The sequence below is a fragment of the Simochromis diagramma genome, unplaced genomic scaffold, assembly GCF_900408965.1.
Source record: "Simochromis diagramma unplaced genomic scaffold, fSimDia1.1 OVJJ01000753.1, whole genome shotgun sequence".
Lineage (NCBI taxonomy): Eukaryota > Metazoa > Chordata > Actinopteri > Cichliformes > Cichlidae > Simochromis > Simochromis diagramma.
Window position 1 is genome coordinate 12548202 of NW_024387523.1, and position 24900 is coordinate 12573101.

The 24900-nt window shown below is 40.1% G+C and overlaps 1 protein-coding gene across 1 annotated transcript; it reads left to right on the forward strand.

Moving 5' to 3' along the window:
• Positions 1 to 3345: 3345 nt before the first annotated feature.
• On the forward strand, positions 3346 to 22790 carry galnt12 (UDP-N-acetyl-alpha-D-galactosamine:polypeptide N-acetylgalactosaminyltransferase 12). Its single transcript, XM_040020833.1, has 10 exons — positions 3346 to 4233; positions 4579 to 4748; positions 6476 to 6665; positions 6967 to 7152; positions 7368 to 7485; positions 7951 to 8127; positions 12032 to 12163; positions 12248 to 12361; positions 14932 to 15087; positions 19243 to 22790. The coding sequence occupies exons 1-10, from the start codon at positions 3887 to 3889 to the stop codon at positions 19378 to 19380; spliced, it is 1728 nt and encodes a 575-aa protein (XP_039876767.1). The 5' UTR covers positions 3346 to 3886; the 3' UTR covers positions 19381 to 22790.
• Positions 22791 to 24900: the final 2110 nt, after the last annotated feature.

Consider the following 24900-nt stretch of genomic DNA (forward strand, 5'->3'; position numbering starts at 1 on the left):
CTGCTGCAGCTACACTAGGTGTGAATGTGTATTTTTTGTTATTGTTGTTGTTGTCATGGTATAAGCGACAACATGCATTTCACATTTGAACAACCAAAGACTGAAAAGCTGCTACTGCAATCTGCTGCCTGTAATCCACACAGCTCACCCCTGCACTCACGGACTGCAGCATTCATAATAATTTGGCACCACCTACTGGTAGCAAATCAGTACTGACCGCTAATGGCAGGCGACAGAGAAGGATCTTGATTATCGACTGTGGAAACAAAAGCAAAATGATATTAAATGTTCTGGCTAATGTCTAGTTTACTTTTCACCCCCCCCCCCCCCCCCCACGTCTCTGGGCTCACAAATGTACACAAGCAACAATATGTGGTTTGCTCTCTCCGTTCTCAATTCATGTTTCAGTAAATCTAGAAATATTATGTGAGAATGTCATCTTTCATAGTTTGGGTGATACAATATTCATTGGTTACCTGGGTTGTTTTAGTGGTTTTCAGATATTTTCTACCATGCCCTAATTCAGAATAGAGAAAAAGTCGATGCCTACACCCAATATTTTCTATTAGTTATTAATAGAAACTGATCCAGGTTGAATTTTATCAAAGGAAAGGCCAGCAAGATGCCATCGGCAAACTTTGTTGTTCTATTTTTTTTCTATAAAAATCTTATTCACTCAGCCAGGTTTGCCTCCTGGAGTGACTTTTTGCCCCACAGCATAGAACCACTGCATTATATTTTCACTAAAAAAAATCTATTGGTACTGTATGTATGTTTTATCTAATTGCAGAGTCCTGTTGCAAAATGCTGGGTGAGACAGAGGGAGCAGAACAATTTAAAAAGGAGGTAGGAAACACACGACAGCTGAAATGTTCAGCATCACTTAAAAGTCCCTGTTTTTGAAAGAAAAGCACGTTTGTTTTAATATTATATAAAACTGATCAGGAATTACAATTATTCATAGAATCATTAATCACTAATTAGTTAGTGGGGTTAGATTAATTGGTCATTCTAAATTGCCATACTTGTGAAAGTGGGTGTGAAACCTGTGACAGACTGGCGCCCTGTCCAGGGTGTACCCTGCCTCTCGCCCTATGGTAGCTGAGGTAGGTTCCAGTCTCCCCGTGACCCTGAAAAGGATAAGCGGAAGAGAATGGATGGTTAGAACATTAATCATAAGTTATTTTGAATTGGATATCTACATAGGCATGCAGAGGACATCTTTGGTAAGCATCTGCATTGGTGTATGGAGGGTTTTTGATGTTTAGAGGCTGAATGATGACAATGGCCCAACAGATCTTATAATTATAGATGTAATAAATTTGGATATTCAAGATGATGTATCACTAATATATCCTTGGACCTTCTTACTTAAGAAAAAAAACTTTCCAAAGTACACTTATTCTAAGTATGTGGTATAAAAAAGCTAACAAAATAACAGAATACTCTTTTAAGGTAACACAATATACACAATAAAGCTATAGGATGCAACAAAGATAGGCAACTTTTAGTGGTTCAGTGACAGCTGGGTGCTGTGTTTTCTTTTCTTTTAAAAATGCATTAGTCATTAGAAAACTCAGTCATGGTTCCTATGTTGTTTTTTCATCCACAGGTCCACGGGCATTTGTGTCACTTGGCTTTCATGACAAGATGTGTCGTGAAAGGCTGACAAGGGTGTGTTTCAACTGAACAGATCTTGCATGATAAAAGCTGTGTAACTGGAACAATATGCAGTCTGTTTTCATGTTCCTATTGTATTCTAATGTACTGAATAAAACAAGCCCAGTGACTCCTACGCTTTAATGACTGATACATTCCCAAGATACACCCTACTATAATTTTATGAATAGTGTAATAATTAATGATCTGTCACAGACCTGAAAACAAGGTGTGACCACAAAAAGTGCAGATGAAATGACAAACTTTATTCAGTAAATTCACATTTTAAAATGTGGGATCATTAAAAGTAGCCTAGGGGGGAGAGGAAGCCCGGATCCACACCAGTCCTATAGGAACACACCATGCTAAAAAGATGCCTCCCATGATATCACATGGGGTGGCTGTAGCTCGGGAAGGTTGGTAGTTTGATTCCTCCGGTCTTAAGTATCCTTGAATGAGCTACTGAATCCCAACATTTTGTTCTCAGATGTGTTCACTGGAGTATGAATGCGTGGGAATGTTAGAAAGCAAAAAAGTGCTTGGTTGAAGTTGTATAAAACGCTACGAGTGTCAAGGAGAGTAGGAAAGTGCTATCTAAGAATGATGCCATTTACCATCACTGCAAAATTTAAAAGGTAGAAATGTATATAATGCTGCACATAGTGAAGGCCCAAGTTTCCCCGATTTCTCTCCTGCCCCTCCCTAGTAAAACACAAATATACTGATTAAATATAGCCTAGGCTTACTGGGTGATCAACAATACAGTCAAGTTGGACCAGTTATGGTGAGGTCAGAGCTAATCCCAGTCACGTTACTGGAACCTCTGTTCAAGTCAGCCCAAACCCCAAAGGTGCAACTAATAAGTGTTTTAATTTCCTTTTTAATATTTGCACCTATTACAGTAGGCTATCTATTGCATGGAAAATGTTATCCATCATCTCGTCCTAAATGAGAACGCCCTCATTCATGCACTCACATGAATGTTGAGTCTCTGACAGACACGACAAGGGCAGTCTACCGTGGTATATTACAACACTCCGGCTGACTTGTTACCTTCCCGTGTCTCTTTGTGGTTTTCACAATATGGGTACTCGATCAAACAGTGCGCCACTCAAATTACCTTCTCGCCTCGAAAGATCGCCTTAATTATTTAGCATTTTAATTTGCTTAAACATACATTTTGTGTCAGATTTCATCTTTCGTGTCAAGAGTTTTCATATCGGTTTCATATGAGTGACAAGGGGCCTCGTATGAATGAGAACCTATAAAAAGATCACTTGGATATAGAAATAAAATGACTGCTTCATTTTTTTCAGGCTTTCAAATTAAAAGCCTACAAACTATTGCAACGCTTTGTGGCATAATATGAAGCAGTGGTGCCCAACAAACTCGAAAACTGAGAAATTAGCAGAACCAATCTTTGATGATTAAAAAAATTGAAAGCGGAAGTGACTTATTTTACTTATACAAGCTAGTGTACCCCTGGCAGTCATTTTACGAATTTTTGAAGTCTTCGAACAATAATAATAATAATAATAATAATAATAATAATAATAATAATAATATCTGTGCAGTATTTTACGTGGCGTTATTCCGGGGTAGTTTGAAAGGGAACGGAGTTTTAATTTGATAACCGGAAACATAGTTGCTAATTCTGCTACTAAAAGTTGACTTGAACTTCTACTGCTGTTCACGTAAATGTCGTTAATGCCGGTTTCTCGATGGCACTTGATGAACCGGACACAAACTATATTCATAAAGACTTGACTGAGAACGAAAAAAAAAATTTTTTTTTAATTATAATATTTGATTTTCTCAGTGAGTGAACTGAAAGAAACAGCATACGAGGCTTTTGATTTGACCTAGTTTTCCTTTCCTCCAGCAGTTAGGTGGCTCACTAATCCGAAGAGATACTTGTTAGCTAATCTAATCTGAGTTAGTTAATCCATCCCCTCTTCACTCAAGCAGCAGGCAGGGTAACGGAGTTGAGGAGGAGTGACCACCGTTCTCCGTTTGACTGAGAAGACTCACCCAGTTTGGGGACTCTGTACGTAGATAGAGTTACACTTTGCCTGAACTATGGAGGAGAAACTTGGAAGTAGTCAAACGGAAAGGTGACGCGGCTGTGGAGTCTAGCAAAACCAGCTTGGACAGCAAAGGTTGAGCACAGTGCAGCTCATCGGGGCATGAGAGCCTCCAACTTTGCGCCTTGCAAAGAAACGAAACGATGGCTGCATACGGAAGGAGGAAACGGCCCAAGTTACTTATTTTAATAGTTGGTGCCATTTTGCTGGGATATGTTACATTTTTCAAACGCAAGTCGGGGGAAGTGAGCTTGACGAACCGACGGGAAGTCACAGGAGAGGAAGAGTATGAGCTCCTTAAGAAGCCAGTCTACGAGAAGCCCCCCTTGGATTTAAACGCTCTGGGAGAACTGGGCAGAGCCGTGAAACTGAATCTGAACGAAGAGGAGAAAAGAAAAGAAGAGGAAAGTATCAAAGCGCACCAGATTAACACTTATGTCAGTGATAAAATATCACTGCACCGCAGGCTGCCAGAGAGATGGAACCCACTGTAAGTAACCTGTTGTCTGTTGTTAGCAATGTTAAAGCCCAGATCTAAAGTTTAAAAGAAGCCTTTGCAGTTTGGATGTCTCAGCAACACTATTACACGGCTCAGTAAATACCTCAGAGGACGTGTAACTCGTAAACTGAGTCATCTGTTAAGATGGAATAATAAATGCTCTGTGTTTACTTCTATTGGTCATCAAATCTTAAAAGTATGAAGGTTAACCACGATCCAGCTTTACATGCAAATTTACACAGCCAGCTCTCATTGTGCAGTGTCATTCCAGCCACCCAGCCTCACCTCCAATTTTTTTAGTCTGCATTCTAACAACCAAGTCTCCTCTCTCTCCAGCTGCAAAGAGCTGAAGTATGACTACAGGTCCTTGCCCACGACCTCTGTGGTGATTGCTTTCTACAACGAGGCCTGGTCCACCCTGCTGAGGACTGTCCACAGTGTGCTGGAGACGTCTCCTGACATCCTGCTGAAAGAGGTGGTGCTGGTGGATGACTACAGTGACAAAGGTAGAGGCACAGACAGACTGATGGACAGGCAGTGGGCAAGAATGGTGGCAGGCTGACAGTCAGGAGCTGTTACAGGTGCACACAGACAGGTAGCAGTTAGATGGGTGGAGGAGGATATACTGACATGTTATCAGTTGGAAAATATGCTCATGGAATTATAAAAAAATACTGGATGCAAATTTTTGTGCTTTGATTTTTAGTTTAATCCACAACTCTATAGCCTCAGTCATCATAATGTAAGTAGTTCAACTTGGAGGCGGAGTCTGTCCCACTACACAAAGCGTTGCTCCAACCACCAATAAAACTTTCGCTGGAAAAAAGCCGGTGGAAGTCCTTAATCAAACCTGTTCAACAGGCTTCAGCTTAAAAAAATACATCTGTAAACCAAAGAAAACAAAAACAAACTAAACCCTTTCATTGTGTTCATGTGCTGTATTAAACTCACATTGTATTTGAAGAAAACATTTTGTCTAATGCAAAAATAAATGAAAAGGTATACATGCAAAAACCTTCAATCTGGGTTGGTCTTTACTCTGTCTTTCCAAGAAGACAGAGTAAAGACTGATTTCTGCCTTAGTTTAGCTTAGGTGACATGTAAACCTTTTATTTATTTACATTTCGATATTTGTGATTATTTATTTTTGCACTAATGAATGTTTTCTTTAGCAAATATGACTTAAATATGCCGCATAAACACGATGAAAGTGTTTTGACAGATGTTGTATCCAATTAAATTATTAAAAATATTGGTTTCCATTTGTAATAATATCAATGAGCAAATAAGCAAGTAGTAAGTAATTATTATTGCTCATTAGTAAGACAAAAAGTGTTTCTCATCAATCAGTGGGTTAATCAGCAGAATACTTGATTACTAAAACAATCAGTAGTTTTAGTTATAAACTAAGATATCGATAAAGTGAAATCTCCTGCATCAGTGTTATATTTTTTACATCTTCTATGAGTATATTCAAATAAACCTATAATAAAAGTAAATAATATACTATATGCAGTGTTTATTCCTGTTGGGGTTTTTGTTTTGTACGAGTTGAGAAACTTTTAATGCTTCTAAAGTGTTTTCGATCATGAATGTATAAATGAAGCAATGCCTACCTCTCCCTCAACACTAACATCTGCTCGTGGTTATATTTACTTACTAAGTGTTGAGTAAATCAAACAATGATGTAACTTTCGCCTTTTGGATTAATGCGTATTTGGCTGAGAGCATAAAAGGAAGTAATTTTATCCTAAAAAGACTGGTGGGTGTGTCTTGTTTACCTGCTTCAAAGAAAGCTCACCATTTTCCAGTGAATATGGCAAATGTGTATCAAACAGTTTAACACTCTTTCCTCTAGAGGTGGGAATTTGAAGCTTCTTCCAAATGCATTGGAAATGTGTGCCAGATAGCTTATCACCTTCTTTTATCAATGCTGACTTGTTTTTCTAACAGTCTCACGTTGTGCTGTGACGCTTCTGACACCTGAGCCACATGCCAGCTTTGTCTCCTCTCAGATTTTACAATGTGATTGGACTCAGAGATAACAAAACGACTGTCTGTCTGTGCTTGCTTTTTATCTCCTCACATGGAATACTGATCGAGAAACGCTAAAAAATTTGACCTATAGGAAGAAACTTCCAGCTGTAGCTGATAGATTTTTCTCTAGTTTTGTATTTGTTGTGATTTTGAGAAACAACTCTTGATACAAACACATCTGTTTAATTTCTGAAAGCTCATCTCAAGGAGCCACTGGACAAGTACGTCTCAGGTTTGAATAAGGTGCGTCTGATCCGGGCCACAAAGAGGGAGGGGCTGGTGCGGGCCCGGTTGCTCGGGGCATCCATCACCACAGGCGAGGTTCTGACCTTCCTGGATTGTCATTGCGAGTGTCACGACGGCTGGTTAGAGCCCGTGCTCCACAGGTGAGAGAGCGCCCGCCAGGGAAAAAAAGAAATGCCTTCTCTCCTTGATTATTTTGTCAAAGTGCGGCCTTTAGAAAGGCTGTCTTTTAGTCCAGCTGTCAAGCTCTGAATCTCTATCAGCCAGCTGCAGGAGCACTGTTATGTAGCCGTGTCTGACTCACTGTCTCGGTGCTCCAGCCTTTCAAACAAGGGCAGCACCAACATTTGTATGGAGACTTTTATAGATAAACAAATTGCTTGCTTCGTAACACTGCTCCCTCCTAACATTCGCCTTTTTCTCCTTTCCTTTTTTCTCGCCAAGGATCAAAGAGGAGCCGGAGGCCGTGGTGTGCCCCGTCATCGACGTGATAGACTGGAACACCTTCCAGTATTTAGGCCATGCTGGGGAACCTCAAATCGGAGGGTTTGATTGGCGGTTGGTCTTTACCTGGCACACCATCCCCGACTACGAACAGAAACGCCGACGTTCACCCGTAGATGTCATCAGGTGTGTTTTAAGGACTCTTTATTACCCAAGAATAGAAAAAAAAAACCCATATGAGTATTTGGGAACGTAACTTTGAGTGTGGCAGCTACATTATTACAGAAACTACACTGCTGACATATCATACTTTTTTCTTCATACTGAGATAATTACATCTGTCTTATATAAGATGGAGCTCGTTATCCTGTAATATAATTTTTATTTTTTGGTGTCTTGAGGTCTCCTACTATGGCAGGTGGTCTGTTTGCTGTGAGGAAGGACTTCTTCCATTATTTGGGAACATATGACACAGGAATGGAGGTGTGGGGAGGAGAGAACCTGGAATTCTCTTTCAGGGTAAGAGCTGTGTGTTTTCATGGACATATACAGTATTATTTATGTAATGATAACATAGGTAAAGCACATGTTATGTCCAAATTGACATTAAGTTTGCACTCCTTTTGGGATTATGGCCCAATTCATAGTGCAAGCCACTAAAAAGGGCAGGAGTGTCTGCTTTAGATTTGTTGAACCATATGACAGCTGCTCAATTTATGTGGAATCTGCAATGAAAATAAAACTAAACATGGAGTGAAAGCAGGCCGAAGAGCTTAATACTTTAATTGCAGCAAAGAATTTAAACATCCCTTCCCTACAATAACTGTAATTTCCCAAAGGGAAGAAACCAAAAATATTTTCCAACAACATGCTAGCTTTTCTGTTCCCAAGCTCCTCCGCAACAAGACTGTGCTTTGTTTCCTGATTGAATCATGGCTGAGAGGCTAACCAAATCCTCGTGGTGGTGTTATTGATGTGTCTTAGATTTGGCAGTGTGGGGGCAGCCTGGAGGTCCACCCGTGCTCCCACGTGGGTCACGTCTTCCCGAAAAAGGCACCTTACTCACGGAGCAAAGCGTTGGCAAACAGCGTGAGAGCAGCTGAGGTCTGGCTGGATGAATACAAGGAGATCTACTATCATCGTAATCCCCACGCACGCCTGGTGAGTGTGTGCAGATGATGTGAATGTGAAGGCAGAATATTTCTTTCTTTCTTTTTTTAAATAGCTGCATTCACCACAGCACTGTCTCATTAACCCCTTCATTTCACCAGTGAACTCACTCTCGGTATGCGAAAAAATATCAAAAATACTCTGCCTTCTCCCAAAACGCGCTCGCACACGCTGCAAAAGCTCACCTGATTAAGTGACACGGGGGATATATGAGCAGCAGACACCCAAGGTGACAGGGGTCAGGGCATTCCGGTGTGCGATTACCACCTTTCTGTGCTACTTGGTGCCAGCGGGTGTCACCCACCTGTCCTTGACACGGTGAGAGCAGTGCCGACCCATGGGGGTGCCCTGATTTTGTGTGTGTGTGCGTGAGTGATAGTGTAGTTAACAGGAAATGCTCTCTAAGCACAGATCAGGTAGCACTTATCTCCATGAGATAAGGTAGCCTTGCCAAAAAAAAAAAAAAATTCATCATACCCTCCAAACAAACACTGTTTTTGCTCATCCTGTTTGATTCACAGCTGAACATGTGTTTATACACAATAACAATACTAGATAAGGTTTATATCTATAAACGAACATATCTTACAAGGAAGTTACAATTTTACAATTTTGCTTGGCACAAAGTTATACTAGTCTCCTGGATGAATGTACTGTGCCTGTTTATAGTCTGTAGTCTGTCTTTGCCCATTAATGTCATAGCTTACCCAGGGGTGTGTGTATGACTGCTTAGATTTTAAAATATTAATACAATTTAATTAATATATCAATCAATAATTTAACATCCATCCATCCATTCGCTTCCGCTTATCCTTTTCAGGGTCGCGGGGGGCACTGGAGCCTATCCCAGCTGTCATAGGGCGAAAGGCGGGGTACACCCTGGACAGGTCGCCAGTCTGTCGCAGGGCTAACACACAAGGACGGACAACCATTCGCACTCACATTCACTCGCACATTCACACCTAGTGACAATTTGGATTAATCAATTAACCTATCCCCACAAGCTGCATGTCTTTGGACGGTGGGAGGAAGCCGGAGTACCCGGAGAGAACCCACGCAAACACGGGGAGAACATGCAAACTCCACACAGAAAGACCCCGGCCTGATGGTGGAATTGAACTCAGGACCTTCTTGCTGTGGGGCAACAGTGCTAACCACCGTGCCACCGTGCTTTAACATATAAATATTAATATGAGGGCAGCACGGTGGCACGGTGGTTAGCACTGTTGCCCCACAGCAAGAAGGTCCTGAGTTCAATTCCACCATCAGGCCGGGCTTCCTCCCACCGTCCAAAGACATGCAGCTTGTGGGGATAGGTTAATTGATTAATCCAAATTGTCACTAGGTGTGAATGTGCGAGTGAATGTGAGTGCGAATGGTTGTCCGTCCTTGTGTGTTAGCCCTGCGACAGACTGGCGACCTGTCCAGGGTGTACCCCGCCTCTCGCCCTATGACGGAAGCGAATGGATGGATGGATGGATTATTAATATGATATTTATATTTTTTTTAAATCTGAAAAAGCCTTCAGCAACCTGCGTAATTTTAACGTCATATCAGATGAAGTTAACAGTTCATCTGCATATTTAATTTTAGCTTCTGTAGCTTAACTGTAGATTTTTGCTAACTAAAACAAGCAGGAGTGTACGGGAGCAGCTACAAAGTTCTCTTCTCACACTGGAGCTTGTTGAATGTTTTTAAAGGAATTCTTGCATCTTTTTCCCAGTAAAGGTTTTTCTGGTGATTACAGAAATGAGCTCGAATCATTGCAGCCCTGCTTTGTAGATTTTGAACAAAATAACCTTAGACTAACAAATTCATGGTTGCTTTTTTTTTTTTTTAAACGTGCCTTTCCCCTGACATTCTGACAGCCTGTGACACTTTCACTCCGACACTCCCAGACAAAGCAAGAAATCCCCAAATCAAACCAAAAAAAAGAAAAAACAGTCAGCAGGCAGTGAGATCTGGAAGTCTTTTAGGATTTGTAGAAGGGCAGGTCCATGTGGCTGTCAACATGGGTTACGTGCCAGTCCATGTGAGCTATTTTTATAGCTTGTTAATTAGTAACAAGGCACCGTAAAACCTAAATAATCTACATATGAAATGGTGCAGGGTGAAGGAATGACTGAGAACTGTACTCAACTGAAGGGGCACTCTTTATTAACACTGGATGATTGAGGGGAAAATCCGGGTACTGCAATCGTAATTAAGATATGAATTGATGTCGTTAAATTTTGGTTTAAGTTATGAGCTTGCTAGAGATCAGTTGCAAACAACGACAGGTCTAGAGACGCATATTTTTCACAAAAAAGAGCAAATATATCCTAAATATAACTAAAAAATATAAATATGAGAAATTGCAGCAAAACAATTGTTGCAGCAAAAGCCAGAAAGGACAGCTGGCAAAAAAAAGGAAAATGCAGACTGAAAGTTAATAGGCTTTTTAATCACTGCCTCATTAATAAGGCATGGATATGCTGACTGTAATTATAGTTGTGTATTCTGCAAACTAAATGTGTCGCTTAGCTGTATTTTAATAACATGTACAACAAATTTAGCCTTAATCTTTCAGCTTCAACTCTCCTATGAGGTCAGCAAGTAATCTACCAGGATTTAACACTGTCTGTTTTAGGATTTACTGTATTTTGCTATATAGAGGCCTAGCAAACAATGGATTGTCTTTGAAATTGCTTCGTCCTAACAGGATAGAAAAGACTCAAGGAATTAAGTTCCCGACACTGAACATTTGTAATCCTCATTGATGTTCGCAGAGAAATCCAGAGGGCCATCTTCCTATAGATGCACCAAGCTTCACAGGATCTTCTAGGAAAGCTGATGCTATTTTTTTTTTTTTAAAGAGAGTATACTGGTTACTAGGCAGTGAGCTCTGGAAGTCATACCTTAGGCTACAAAGTTGCTGTAGGAGTTGCCTGTAAAAGTTGGCTAACTTGCTTTGTAGTACAGCCCTCTGGAATCATTAGCTCTTGTTTTCCACCGCTGTTTCACTAATTGGCACCTCTGTGCTCTCGGTTCCTAGTTGCTCCCTTAGGTCGTTTCCTATGACCGTTTATTCATCCATATAGGTTGGACTGTCACTGGGCTGGTTGCCCTTACCTTTGCATTTTATCAGGACCTTTACTGATCCTTAATTTAAGTCTTATTGTCCTGGTAAGTGTCCTGGACTAGTCCTCATTGTTCTGATAGTCCATGCTGGTCCTAGCCATTGACAAAGCACTGCGTCCTTTGGGAATCTTTCTTCTCACTAAATAGACTGATGAATAGCCAATTAGAGCTGTGTTTGGGCAGGCCACCATCATCCATCATCCTGCAGTGCTGCTGAATCTTTCTTGCAGCAGGGAAGGTGTGGTGAGCATATGCTCACTGGCACATTAAAGTGGAGACGGTGTTCTTTCTCATAATCTAATTAACTAGTCTTTATCAGTGTGATGTGTACATGTGTAACTTTGTATGCATAAAAGTGTTTACACAGGCACGAACTGTTTGCGCACACACACGGAGACTCTTGTAAAATTGACACATGTATCCTGTTTGACTGTTGGAAGTTCTGTTTGTTTGAGGGGGAGCTATTGTTTGGAGTGAACTGCATTTGTATAGAGTAATGGACCATAGATGGTGCTATTGTATTCCATTTCAGGCCACTGGTATATTATGAATACTTCATCGGACACAACAGCTGTCTGATGGTGGCTGCATCGACAGCGCTCTCACTTAAAATTTTCATTTGAATATGAGATATCACTGATAATTCATTTTTATTTTTATTTTTTTATAAATGCAGAGCAATTCTGTGCTTCTTAATTTTATTTTAGCTTGCCAAGGCAGAAAAGTGAAAATAAAATAATCATGTTGAACTGTCATTTGCCATGTTTGTCTCCAGGAGGCCTTTGGAGATGTAACGGAGCGGAGGATGCTCCGAGAGAAGTTGGGCTGCAAGAGCTTCAAGTGGTACTTGGATAACATTTATCCCGATATCCACGTCCCACATGATCGGCCAGGCATGTTTGGAATGGTGAGAACAAAGTAAGACCTTATGAGCTTCTGCAAGCCAGGTTGTACCACTACCTAATTATATTTTGTTGCTGCCTTTTGCTAGCTTAAGAACCGGGGCAAGACCAACTACTGTTTTGACTACAACCCTACAGATGAGAATGCGGTGGTGGGCCAAAGGGTCATCCTCTATCTGTGTCATGGAATGGGCCAGAACCAAGTAAGTAATGCCAGTGATACAGAAAAAGCACTTGCATCTTCCTTTGCTGAACAGCTCACTAAACTTAAAACAGGTTTACAAGCTAGTTTGCTGATTAGCTACTTGGTTACAGCCCATTTTCAATCATGTGAAACGCAGCTTTCAGTTAGATTTTAATTGAATGTTGGTTTTTGAACACAACACACTGTTTGCCCTTTTATATGTGAGCTTCGGCGATCATTTGTTTACTCTTGTTCAGTTAATCCTGGCACTCTTGAAGACTGCCATTAATCAATCTAATATGAATGTCCTCTGAGCTATTTGAAAAGAGAAAAATAATGTTTGGAGAAACACAATTCGGACATTTATTTCTCCAAACATTCCAAACAAACAAATATTGTCTCCATCATCTTCAGTTGGCACAATTCTAATGATTGAGAGGACACTCATGGCTTTAAAAACTGACCTAACAATCGTGTTTGTCAGTCTTTTGCCCTTTAACAGCTTCGCTATACATCTCTGATTTATTGACCTAATAAATGCCTTCTGGACCCTTTAGATCAGAGTGTGGAGCCCAGCTGATTTCTCTCAGGTCAAGGCTTGTAATAAAGGCTGATTAGACTTTTGTGAAAAGAGCCTTCGTACTATCTGTGTATAAAGAGTTTTGTTTTTAAAATCTTTTGGAAATGTGTGATATGTTTTTGATTTAGAGTGTTTTATTTTATTGCCTCCACTGTGCTCAGGTTCTTTGGCCATATTCTTAGTTTATTGGCCCATGTCTGGTTTTATTTAGTTTTGTAAAGCACTTTATAACATTAAGTGATCATTGTCACACCTTTGGGAGGCATTACTGACTAGTTAAAGTTAATCAGATTGCTTCATGACCACTGTAGTTTATGGGTTTGTCTGCTTGTAGAGCGACTCTTCTGGGTTCCTGACTATTATCTACAACTTTTGCATCCAGTGGCATTAATGTGTACCAGCACATTTGATAGCAATAATTACAAACTGCTTTTGATCTCCGTGGCAGATCCATTTATCTCCTTCCATGTCTTCTCCTTCTGTTCTTCACTACTCCCTGTTTTACATTTATCATAGACAAAGGTAATCATGGATATAAATAGCATCTCAATTTCTTTCAGATTAAACATATAGTCATCCTATTTCCTCTCGGACTACAAGAATCGTGTTGTGTACTCTTACAGACCTGGGAATAATGAATATCATCTGTTATTCCAGGCTGCAAAATTATGTGATGGCTTTGTTGATACAAAGGGAATTCACATTTCCCAGTGCCTTTTCCTTTGTGATATTCAGTAATCCAGGAAGCACTGTGAAATTTAGCATTGTTATTCCAGAACATCTCTGTGGACACAAACTGATGTTATTATTGTAGAAAGTGGGGATAGCTTCCTTATGAGACTACTGGGCATGCTACAGAGACGAAACACATGCTCAAGCCATCTCTCTGTCCTAAATATAGATCCCTAACAGTGCCATTCTTCTGTTTTAACTGAATTTAGGCTAACTGAAATTGTTGCATTTTTTGTATTAGGAACACCATGCTAATGCTTGGTTGGTTTGCCTTTTGCTCTCAGAGCTGCTTTAATCTTTTGTGGCATAGATTCAACAAGGTGCTGGAAATATTCCTTGGAGATTTTGCTCCATATTGACATGACAGCATCAGACAGTTACTGCAGATTTGTCAACGGAACATGATGTGAATCTCACATTCCAGCACATCCTAAAATGTGCTCTATTAGATTGAGATCTGGTGACTGTGGAGGCCATTTGAGTACAGTGAACTCACTGTCATGTTCAAGGAGCAAGCTAGAAATGATTTGAATTTCAACATGTCACATTATTCTGCTGAAAACAGGCTTCAGGAAGATGGTCAGAAACGATACTCGTGTAGGCTGTGATGGTACCAAAAAAGTATTTCCTCCTATTAATATGCCACCAACAACAGCCTAAATTGTTTATTCAAGGCAGGGTGGATCCATGCTTTTATATTTCTGTTTCTCTGACGTTCTGTTATCTTATTTTGGTGAGCCTCTCCGAATTGTAGCCTTGGTCTCCTGTTCTTAGCTGACAGGAGCTGCACCCAGTGCGGTTTTCTGCTGCTGTAGCTCGTCTGCTTGTAGGTTTGAAGTGTTCTGCATTCAGAGATGCTCTTCTGTATTATAAATTTGTTGTAATGACTTACGGCTGCTTTCCTTCAGCTTCAAGCAGCCTCTGCCATCAACAATGCATTTTCATCCAGAGATTTAGTGCTCACTGGATAATTTCTATTTTTTATATCATTCTCTGTAAACCCTAGAGAGCTGCGTGGGAAAATCCCAGTAGATCAGCAGTTTCTGAAATAATCAGACAATCCTGTCTGACATCAACAACAATGCCCCGTTCAAATTCGCTAAAATCGCGTTTCTTTCCCAATTTTGATGCTCGGATTGAACTTCAGCAGATCATATTGACTTCGATTAACCTATGTGTCTCGATCGGCTGTTTAGATATGTGCATTAACAAGTAGTTTAACAGGTGTATCTAATAAAGTGACCCAGTGACCCCAGTTGTTTTGTCTCATCCTACAGTTCTTTGAATACTCTGTGAATGGTGAGATCTCTTACAACACAAGGGAACCTGCTGGATGCATCGCGGGTGACAGCATCAGTACCTACTTGACTGTCCAGCTGTGCAGAAAACGAGGGCAGCCTGTACCTTCAGACCAGAAATTTGTCTTCAAAAAGGTGGGATGTAAAGTATTTTAGTCTAGTGAGTTTCTGTGTTTATCCCTATCTAAGTCCACATTTTAACTAATAGTGTTAAAAAGGAAATTAATGTGGTGGCCCTGAAATTGCAGCATGTCATTAATTTTTGAGTTGCTGTCTGGAAGAGAAGATGTGGAATATAAAATCAACGTCTAAAATATAGTTCTTTGTTGAATTTTCTGTTACATTTTGTTGATTTCAGATTTCTACTTATTTTCCTTTTTGAACTGCCACTAATGTTTTAAAAGATGAGCACCCAACACTGAATTAAATGATTGACTCTATAGTTCCTCACTCTTACAGTGACCTTTTAACCAGCCACTTAGTTTCTCTTGTTCCATCAACTATTATCCCTTCAGAGAGAAAGTAGTACACACTGTACAACTCAAATTCTGAAAGTGCCCTAGGCTTTTAACAATACATGTCATTTTTTCTGTTTTTAAAACACACTGAATTCAAATTTATGTTTATGTTTGTTTCAGATGATAACTATATATCTATATATATATAGATAGATAGATAGATAGATAGATAGATAGATAGATAGATAGATATATTAGGGGTGCAACGATACACAAAATTCACGGTTCGGTTCGATACTTTGGTGTCACGGTTCGATATTTTTTCGATACAAAAAAAATGTTCATGCCTTTTTAATTTGTCATTTATTAAAATTATAAATATATATTTTAACTCAAAAGTACAGTTTTTAAATTTAATGTTGCTGAAACAAAAGTAATTAAAAAAATAAATATATCTCAGGGCTCTCAAAATTTCAAAATCCCTGGTAGCCCTTTGGGCAGGGACTCTTCAGTTTTTGGTAGCCCAAAATAAATGTAAGTAGCCCAAATAAAAAAAGAGAGCAATTTTTTGATTGATGTTTTGTTTCCTGTTTTGTTTCCTTTACAATATTATACATTAAAGTATAAAATTGTAAAGGAAACAAAACATTAATCAAAAAATTGTTGAAAAACAAATTACAACATTGTATAAAAATTACAATCATCAACTCAAGTACTTGGTTCTAATTGAACAGAAATTTCTATGAACTTGTAAGAACTGTGTAGGACATGAATCCGTCTGTGTCAGATCCTGAATTTGAAATTTCCGCTGAATTCACAGGTAAGAGACAAATGGAACCAAGATCTAGGCCATTTGCTTTTTGAAGTTTGCAAAGACTGCTAAATTGTGCCAGTGGTAGTTCACTCTTTGCAACATAGTACGCTGTTCTAAACAGATTTTTCAGGTTTATTTTTAGTATGTTATTTGCAATTGGTGTTTGTTCTGGGAAAGATACTGCAGACTGAGCAATAATGCATTTCTTGCATTTCTCATGGGTTCTAATGGGAGCCTTTCTTAAAATGACTGGTCCCAGTAACAAAGGCGCTTGTCGACTCAGAAGTCGAGAGAAAACCAACAACACACCCGGCAGAACATTATGTTATTTACACGGGTGCACATAAGTGGTCCGCATGTGCGCATTAGCTGTCAAAATAAAAGACGCGCACCAGATAAGAAGTTGCAACGCGCGTTTGCGTCCATATAAAAAGCACTGTTTTTGTCCGCTAGAGTGGGATTTTCACGGCACATTCCGCACCACATCTCTGTGCGTTCATCATTTGTTTGAAGCCAGCTCACCTCCTGCAACCACTTTTCCGAGAATACGCGCTTCTTTTGTGGTTCGGACTCCTTCTGACATTTGTTTGGAGGTGGAGGAACACCAAAGTAATTGCTTAAAGGAGCTTCTTCGACATCTTTAAGAGTTTTAAACAAATGTCTGTCCTCCTCCAGAAAATCTTATGTATGCAAACACGCGTTGCAACTTCATATCTTGTGCGCGTTTTTTTTTTTTTTTTATTTTGACAGCGAATGCGCACCTGCGGACCACTTATGTGCAGCCCCGGTTATATAGCTCGTCATATTGCAGCCACAGAAATTCTTTTGTCCATGAAACCATAAAGCTGCACTTTCTTTTTGCCTTATAGTCTGATTTGTCATAACTTTTCCGTTTTGTGGTAAGCTTTTCTTTGGCTGTCACTTCTTCACCCTGACCTGTCTTATTTGGCTCAGCAGAACTAAAATATATATCCTGCTGCTTTTACACACACACACACACACACACACACACACACACACACACACACACACACACACACACACACACACACACACACACACACATAACGCTCAGCGATTCTCTGCGCGATCAACCTCTCACATGTTTAAGCTTGCTGCAGGAGATTTCACTTGTCATGTTTGCATAGTAAGCTAACGATTGATAAGACGATATCAGAGGAATTGGTGCGCAAATTATCATCACTCACCAATCAGTGCTGTCGCTCTCTATACACAGTTCGCGCGATTGCAAAGTGAAAGCAAAAAACAAGCGCAAATTCAAACGCGACTTCAATATGTCACATATTGACAGTGGTTCACCGATGCCAATGACATAATTACCCAGCTACATTTCCGAAAGAATGCAAAAGCATTGACATATATTTTTCCTTCCTTCAATAGCCCGACGGGCAGGGCAGAGATAGATTTTGGTAGCCCGACTGGAAAAATCGCTAGCCCCGGGACGTCGGGCTAGCGATTTTGCAAGCCCTGTATCTGATTGAGGAATCACTCATCTTTGGAAAAGAGAGTTTATTACAGAGAAATGGCTCTTTCCAAAATAAAAGCTATACTATACGCTTCTTCTGGGCTATATTCTCAGCAGCATATTGTAGCGGGTCAGGGCTGTTCGGGGTTCTGTTTGTACAGTTATGTTTTGTTTATGTTGCCATAGTGACGGGTGACGCCCTCTCGCTGCGACGGTGTGTCCTTCCGGGGTCAGAGGGCGCCCTATTTGTTGTTGTTGTTGCTGCTGTGCGGTTGCCGCGCTGAGCAGTTAGCTAGCGCCAGTGTTCTTCTGCAGATGTCAATAAACGGCTGTGCTCCCTGGCTAGCTCACGGGAAGCAAGACCAAACGACACCTCCGTCTCCTCCTTGTCTGAGCTCGCCACAATATTAAACATATCAGGTCCCCATAAGGACAATCATGTGCTAACGGCTGTCTAAATGACTCGGGTAAAGTTTGTAGCATGCATGCTTGTTGTTTTTGTCTGCTTCCACTTGTCTTTGCACTAGGATGATGTTGGCGTAAATGTGCAGTCATATTCGTTGTGTTCCCACTAGTGCTGTCAGCGTTAATCTTGTTGAAATGACGTTAACGCCACAACACAGCAAATCTCCGTTAAGGAGCTACCCCTGATCGCCCGTGCCTGGGGCTAGACGGCCAACACGTTAACGAGCTAACTGCGCTAACACACTAGTTCCCACCCATGTAATTGAGCATTGCGTGGCACATCCAACATACTGTTTTACTTTAGTCCATGACGCGCTTACCTTCAGGGTCATACGTCACATGAAAACCAAAATAATTCCAAACGCCAGATCTGAATGAGGGTGGGGGAGGTTCAGTTTTCCATGTTGCAAGGAGAGCTTAACTTCTGTCTCGCTAGCTTGCCCTGTGCTCTTCCTTCTGACGATGCTGTCTGTGTTGAACGCTCTGCGCTCTGCGCTCGACAGTGCAGCCTAGGCGGAGTAGTTGAACGCAGATTCACTGAGCGCTCAACATAGATAGCATCGTCAGAAGGAAAGTTGATAAAATAAATTACAAATTTTGTATTGTTCATACATATGCGTACCGAACTGAAAGCACTGTATCAAATGATTCAATATCGATACGAGTATCGTTGCACCCCTTATATATATATATATATATATATATATATATAGTGTGTGTTAGTAGCAAGCTGAGGATTCAAAACACAATACTGGAAGTTAGTGTGATTTGAATGTCGGGACATGACACAGTCTAAATGTAAATGGATCCTAAAAACATTGAATGAATGTAAAACGGGGTATGTCTTTGAGGAGGGGGAAATTGGACAGTAGAAGGAGGGAAAATGAAAAGTGAAGCAAAAAATAAAAGTACAGATCAATCTGGGTAGGTCCTCTGTGTTCTGTACGCTCTGATGCTCCTAAAACTCTGATGTATAAAGAATAATGAAAGTAACAGCAGATCTGCTCTTTGTTCTTTAGACATGTATTGCTAATAACCATTTTGAAAATACTTTGCCAATTTTTCAGGATGGGAGTTTGTACCACGTCCACAGCCAGAAGTGTGTTGAGGCAATAGACAATACAGACAACGGGACACCAGCACCCTCACTCCAACCCTGCTCTGATAGCCTCCACCAGAAGTGGTTCTTTGAAGAGAAAATGTAATACTCCAACCCTAGGATATGTTTTTCTTAACCTTAACGGACGTCAAATGAGGTTGTGCTTCCTTTCAAATTTAAACCTCCTATAAATTCTTGCTCACTGGGTGAAATCTATCTGTATTTACTTTCTACAGTACTTACTGGATACTGCATATACACTTGTTGGGAAAACCAAGCCTATAGGACTATGCATTATTTTTCTCATTAGAGATGTTTGGAAACTAGTGCTGCTTTGCACATGGGATTACTATAATATTTTTGGGGGGCTGTTTTTCATTTACCTACTCCACGCCTGTTGCAGTCTTTTAGTTTGCATGCAAAGCTTTACCCAGAAAGAGGGAAAGGCACAAAGAAAGCTGTGCATCCATATAGAAAGAAAACAGCGGCTTCATAAATCTGTCAGCAAACTCTGACCATCTTACGAGCTAGCATCTGGAATTGCAGTGATGTTCAGAGGCATGTCATGAGGCGTTATTTTATATTCTTGTCTTATCCTCTAGAGGGGGCTAAATCTCCTTTCTGTACATTCCCTTCTTGTATTGGGCTCTCTTTCTGAGTAGGAAGTGGAACAATTTTTCAGGTATTTAGTTGAGAGCCTTTTCAGGACATTTAAAGTGCTTGTCACTCCTTGCTACGTACCAGGGACTTAATAAAAAAAAAGGCATTGTGCAAGTACCTAGTACCTCTTCAACGTAATCACCAACTACTGATAACAGGAGAATCTCCATATGTATTCTGTTCTTGTGTGCTTTGTAGGAATATGAATCAGAGGTAAAAATGGCTTGGACCGTTTTGCTAGCTTTTAAAATAATTTTTTTCCCCAGCATAATTCTGTTTTGTGCTCTTTAATGAAATGCAGCTTGAAAAGACTAAATTATAGCCATAATTTAAGGATTCACTTCATGTGGTGTCAAGTATGTTTTTAAATGATTTATTTTAGAGATGAGTTTAATTATTGTGTAATTTTGAGGCAATTCGTATGCACAGACGTGGAAGCGTTCTCCCTTACGAATCGCTCTGTGGGGTTGCCCTGATCTCGTTCTGTGTCCATCTGTTAGGATCAGAAAACTATAGATCCCTCTGAAGCGCCGCTGTGGTCACTAGTGTGGCTGCCCTGCAGGCTCTGCAGGGAGTCCAAGGGGAACACAGTGGAGGAGCAGACGGTTGTCGGTGTCTTCAGGCTGCTGGGATGCCAGATGGTTTCCTGATAGATTCTCTGGTCCTCTTCAAATTCTTTATCACCACTTTTTTTCTATGTGTGTCAAAGGTGTTCAGTGGAGGGCTTATCTTTTGGACTCGCGCCAGCCAAATCCTCCTCAGATGAATACTTGTATACTTGTGTGCTTTGGGTTTGATTTATGAACGTAAGACATAAAGAGCAGAGTTTGTGACAGCAGAAGCAGATAATGGAGGAGATTGAATGAAGCAATTTGCGACCTCTTTCTCACCATTAACCTTCTCAGGCTGTTTGCCCATCAGTCTGAAAGGAGTTCTGTTATAAACTGATGTTAGGGGACTTTCGTGCTGAAATGGATTTTTGTTATTGATTGAGAATATATGCTCATAAAATGAAAGAGTAGGAAAAGAAAAAGACATTTTATACAGTGTCATTGCTGTCACTTGAGCAGTCAAGATCCCTTCTGTTGCCAAATTGAATGAATGTAAGGCCTCAGTCACACAGGCATAAAGACCTGTTGGCGACCATCTGGCAACAACCGGTCACAAGGGAAAAATGTGTATTCCTCGACAGGTTGCAGATGGTTGCTGGAGGATGCTAGCAGTGGCTGTGAAATTGATTGCTAAAACTCCATGGAAACAGGCCCAAGAGACCGGTCAGTGAGTGAAAACCTCCTTGAGTTTGCTTCGGTTGCAGGCAGTTTGTCGCTAGTTCTTTGGTAAATGTAATCTTGGCTAGAAATACTCACACACTATTTGTCAAGTGGTTGTGAAACTGTGACCAGTGTGACGCAAACAAGACATGGAGAACGTTTACCTTTAAAGCACCTTTCAAAAAATGTTAGTTGCAGTGGTAAGGCACAACTTTTTCTTTGAAGGCAAATGTTCTTTTTCTCTGGTTTGCATCACATTCTTTCAAGTTTCACAGTGTGTTCGCAGACAAGTCGGTGTATTTTATGAAAACTGACCAAAACAAATGCAAGAATGTTTTTGGTGCACCACCCTTTTTGAAAATAATCTGACCTAGCGACAGTCAGCAACTCCTAGAAACCTTTTGCCAACTAGTTGGGGAGTACACATTTTGTCTTAGAGGTTGCCAGTGGTTCACTGACCAGCCCCTTAGGCCTGTGTGATTCAGGCCTAAGATGATAAGATGCTACAAGAGTCTGCAGCTCTGAACGTGCATTGACAGTTTCATTGCACTGTGCAGCTTTTAACTTGAACCATCGCACATTTATTGCATATCAAGTCAGAAAAAAACCAGTAGATTTTAAAAAAATAATGGGTTTAAGTTTACAGTAGTCCATAAAAGTTTTTTTAAGAGTATGCATAGTACATTATTGTGTGGACAGTGCTAAGTGATACGTGAAGTGTTCCAAATGATCAGTAGGAAACTTCACAAAAGGAGGAAATTTGACTCAGGACTGTATATGTTGTAAGGCTAAAACAGTGATAGTGGGTTGACCTGCTCTCCATAGAAGAGCACTCTATGCCTTTGTAAGTTTGAAGCATCTTGCATGGAATTCATAGTCCACGGCAATCTTAGGCTCTTCTTTGCCTAGCTTTCCACGGCTTTAGTGTCGATCGTGCATGATCGGTGAAATAGCCCGTTTGATGCATTGCTAATGCTTTATGTGTTAAACACTTAAGAAGTGGCAGCTCTTCAATTTTCCATCAGTTTACATCTTTGGCCTAAGTGGAGGGTAAATATTCTCTCGGTATTAAAAAGGGTTATTTATTGTCCCCTGTAGCCATCTGTTATTCCAACCACGCCCTATGTAGTAAAACATTTTTACTGTGATGTTATATTTTTGTATGCTAATTTGTTACGGTGCAAGCTGCAGCAATAACATTGATATTTTGAGAGTTTAGAGTTATATCTCTGCGGCAGGACATATAGAGTTTTATATCAACCAAATGCATGTCATTAATACAGATTATCCGGGGATCTGTTGTAGCACTTGAACCTGTAAAGTGGATGATTGCATTGTGACCATGCAGCGCTATTGTACGATATCATGCAAAAAATACCGTCTTTTGGCCTTCCGTTTACTAATGTGGTAAATATGCACTATTAATAATAATGCAAGAATTCAAAGACCATGTCTGCTGTAATAATGCCGTCAGTAACTCCAGTGGCCTTATATTGTAATTAAATAATTGACGAATGTAATGAATGAATTGTTTTTTTTTTTTTCTTTTAATAATTAGTAGATCTAATAAATGGACTACATTTGATGTCATTGTGCTGGCTTTTTTTTTTTATATATATATATATATATATATATATATATATATATATATATATATATATATATATATATATATATATATATATATATATATATATATATAAATTGTTGTGATTTATCATTTCCTAACATGTCTTTTGAAATGTGTATTAACATTGGAAACGCTTCAACAAAACATACGAAAAATATTTTCACCATCTCCCATTGTCTTATCAATTAAGCTGTGACTCATCCACATCCACTATGATTAAAACAGGCTATCATCCACACGAAACTGCTGGAGATGCAAATCAAGATGCTCAGAGGATAATGAGAGAAGAAAGGGGAAGATATGGGGGGGTAAGTTTTTCCAACCATATCTGATTGGAATGATCACCAGCTGCTGAGCGAGATGGTAAAATGTTGCACCCGTGCCAAGTCGCTGTTGCCTTCGATGTTGACACTCTGCCCTGCAGTCTCTCTCAATTAGTCATTGATGGTGTGCGGCTTTTTAGGATTACAGGGTGTGTCTTTGTGTCACTACTTGCAACTTTGTTTTTCCTTTTTAGGAAGCTTTTATATTCAATTAGACATGCTAACAATACACAACTTGTTGCTCTTTCACCGAAACAGAAAATGTAGTTCTATGCCAGTGTTTGGGGGAAAAAAACTGCACGAGACGAGCTTGTTTCTCTCGCGCATACTCTGATGGAAAACTTGCCAAAACTTCATATTCTGAAAATGCTGGCATGCCAGCAATCAGCTGCTTCCTGGTAAGAGCTGCAGAAGTCTTTGATGCTGCCGTCTCTGGTATTGTCTTGTCCTAATCTTTTGTGTACCTATCTTTGAAATAAGTGGTACAAAATAGCCCTTTTGTTGAATTTCTGAAAAATTTAAAATGCGCCCGCAGTAGCACTGTATGTTGTCGCAGTCTGTTCGCTCAGTGTAGAGCTAATTTTTGATCCAGTGTGGCATACATGCAGCACTACACTCTCTCACACCCCATATGTGTCTTTAATGATAATACAAAACAAGGCTCCCTGCGGTGCAAGTCTTTGGAGATGCTCAGGCTTCAGTTGTCAGGGATGCAAAAGAAACTATAGGAGGAGGAACACACACACACACACTCTCAAACACACTGATTGGAAGCCTTTTTCACACTGCATGTCAGTTTGGTTTATGTAATCCGCAATACCCAGAACGGCTCAGGAGCAGTGGCTGCTGGCAGCGTACATTAGATGACACACTTTCACTTTCAGGAGGGGCTCCAGACTGTGCGGAAAACATGTGAGGCCTAGATACAGAGATAGAATCAAAGAAGAAAGCAGCACGACGTCCGTGAAGTCTCTCAGTTGGTAAAATCTGTAACAACCAGCACCAACTCTTCCTTCACTTCAGCAGCCGTTCGTGCAGCGTTGTAGTAATATTTGCTTGGTCGTCTCATTTTCATTATCCTCGAATTCGGCTTAGGAGAGAGAAACTTGGAAAGTAATTAACTTTCCCAAATTTTAATGCTACAGAAGTACAAAAGCGTTAATGCAGCTGTTCAAAGACCTAATGCAATTTACTGTGCAGAAAATCAAGGCGAGCCAGCTTCAAATAAAAGTTAATATGAGTGTTTAAAAAGAGTCTTATGAGAACACACAGAACAAGGAAACAAATGTTTGATGATACGTTTCTAAATACTTCCTGGGTCGAATTCACCAGTGTGCCTCGATTTAAAGCCGTTTCCAGCCTACTTCAATGTAAGGATCAAACTCCTCTAATCCACGTCTGTGAAATCGGCCAATACAGCATCAAAGGCAGAGTACTTGTTGCTTATTGGGCTTTAATCACCCCTACTGTTTTCCAGTAGAATTGGACTAGACCAAAAACTCGCTCAAGGAATATTTTAGTAATCTTGGCTTTTCCAAATGCAATGAAGTTTTGTGTGTGCGATGCAGTGATTTCAATCCAAGATTTATACACACAGCCAAGGCCTTCCTGGAGTTAATTGATAATTTACCAAACTTTCATTTTCCCACTGAACAATTTTTATGATCTAATTCTCAGTCTCAACTGTTTGAACATAAGTATAAATCATTAAAACCAGTAAAAGGGAATATTTGACTTTAATC